The 2,239-nt window shown below is 40.6% G+C and overlaps 1 protein-coding gene across 1 annotated transcript in view; it reads left to right on the forward strand.

Moving 5' to 3' along the window:
• The window catches only part of ccser1 (coiled-coil serine-rich protein 1), a 108,291-nt gene extending 106,063 nt beyond the window's left edge, over positions 1 to 2,228 (forward strand). The window contains exon 12 of the mRNA XM_035658228.1: positions 9 to 2,228. Within this exon, the coding sequence (XP_035514121.1) occupies positions 9 to 322 (314 nt within the window). The 3' untranslated portion in view covers positions 323 to 2,228. The remainder of the gene's footprint in view (positions 1 to 8) is intronic.
• The last annotated feature ends 11 nt before the right edge of the window (positions 2,229 to 2,239 follow it).

A 2,239-nucleotide genomic window follows, 5' to 3' on the forward strand; every position in this document is an offset into this window, starting at 1 on the left:
AGGAGGAGGAGGAGGGGGAGAGCACCAACCTCTTAGCCATATCCCTCGTGCAGTCGGGGCCAGCTCCTCCTCAAGCCTCCACAGTCTTGCTAGCAGAGGGAGCCCCTCTCCAAGCATCTCATCATCCGTCCAAGCCTCCCCTCCGCTTCCTACTCCCTCCTCCGCCACCTCTTCCTCCTCCTCGTCCTCCTCGTTTACGGGTCGTTTGGGACAGCCACCTCGAGGCCCTCTGTCTCTGCATAGCTACAGTCGTAAAAACGTCTTCCTCCAACATTCCCTACATACTTCCGAGCTGCAAGCTCTGACGCAGAGAGACAGTTGAGGGCACACAAACATTTACACCATCCCGACCATAAGCAGCCATATTGACTGAAATGGGTGACTTTATGGAAAATCTGCTGCTCCTTCAGTATAAGTTACTCGTGTCCCATTTCCCCCCTCACAATCACGCTTGTCTCTCTTTACAATCCAGACCAGCCCTTTGCTGACATTTTGTTCATAGATTTGCTCACTTAAACACACACTCACATGCAAGGCCACACACACACACACAGTTCAAGCTGTGAGTATGAAAAAGGCACTCATCCGTCTATCAGAACTCCCACTTGGCGTCACGCTGACAGTTTAGATGTGCTTACGCCCACAGACACACAAAGTGCACACAGACACACACAGTGCACACAGATCTAGTCACACACATTTGAATACACACTCTGACACAGAGACATCATCTGCCTCACCATCTGCACAAATTACAGGGTGTTAAAGCTGAACAAAGAGATGAGGTATGTATTTGTGTGTACTTTGTTGAAGATTTATTTTGTATCCATTTATTTGGTCATTTATACCAGTTAAAATCATGTGCTGCTTAAGGAAACCATGGGACTGACCATAATTTGCGCTGGTAAGGATATATTCTCACTTTGCCAAAATCCTACATCAGATCAACTCCTCATTCCTTGATGACAGAAGTCCAGATAAAAATACATGTTAAGATGAATATCTCCACCATGACCCTTGTACTGCATGCTTTTTACAATGTATGGTAAATACAGGTGAGCATTTTGTACTGCAACAGAAGTGTGATCTGGATGACTTTTAAAGTCTTTTATTGATTCAGTATCAACTCTCACCTCAGTGTTTCAAGAAGGGAATCAAACATGCTACAACTTTTAATGACAGGAGCCTGTGTAGAGTGTTTTGAGAACCAAATATCATTCTCCTGCTCACATTGATACGGCATTAGATGTACTTTTGGCTTAATACTGGACCATCTTTTTTGTAGAAATACAATGTTGCAATATTACCCACATTATATACAAGAATCAATGTGTATCTGCGATGTTAGATTAGTACAATACAGAAGTTGAAATGAAGAGTTTCATTCTAAAATGAGATATCTGCCATTTGAATAGACAAAATGTAAGAAACTAGCACTACTGAACCCTTTAGTAACAACATACACCAGACAATGAGGTTGAACAGAACGAGATGTTTAGATTTGGTACAAGAAGAATTATGTCTCTTTTTCCAAAATGGGCAAAAAAAGTATCAGGTTTTGGAATGAAGCCCTTCAAATCTTCTTTAGGGCTGGGTATTGAACAGGGATACTTACTGGTGCTTTGCTAGATGACAATGTCACTATCCATTTTTGAGATTAAAAAAGGAATAATGTTTCAAATAATGGCTTTACAGTTGGCTGACACGTTTTCTATCACACTCTTACTGAGGCAATCAATTGAGTAGAGTCTGATTCTGCTTGAAAAATAACAACAAATATTGCACAGAACGTTGTTTACTTTGATCAAATGATGACAAGAAAGAAACAGAAAACATGATTTTACAAACTATCCCATTTGTAAAAGCATCAGCACTGAGTTTTGTTTTACTGATACCCAGTCCTTATATCTTAGCCGTCTTTTATCTTCCTGATCTCAGATGTGTTGGTTTTCTTTAAAAAAAAACAAAAAAAAACTGACCTAATGAGATGGCATTTGGTAAAACAAGGCTAGCAATTTTGTTTTGGACAGTAGGACTACCTTTTGAGTGAGATTTATATATACTGAAACTGCCATGAGTCAAACAACATCATTCACACTTTCAGGACAAAACGTGTCACAATTTAATAAGTGAGAAATTTTTCTTTTCTTTTTTTGCATCTGTGAAGGACTGAACTGCGTAACAACCCTTTTCAGTATGCTGCAGTTAAATATATTTGCTCTGCCCCCCCCCCCCCCCC

Source organism: Morone saxatilis, unplaced genomic scaffold (genome assembly GCF_004916995.1).
Source record: "Morone saxatilis isolate NCDOM2014 unplaced genomic scaffold, NCSU_SB_2.0 Contig16, whole genome shotgun sequence".
Taxonomy (NCBI): Eukaryota; Metazoa; Chordata; class Actinopteri; family Moronidae; genus Morone; species Morone saxatilis.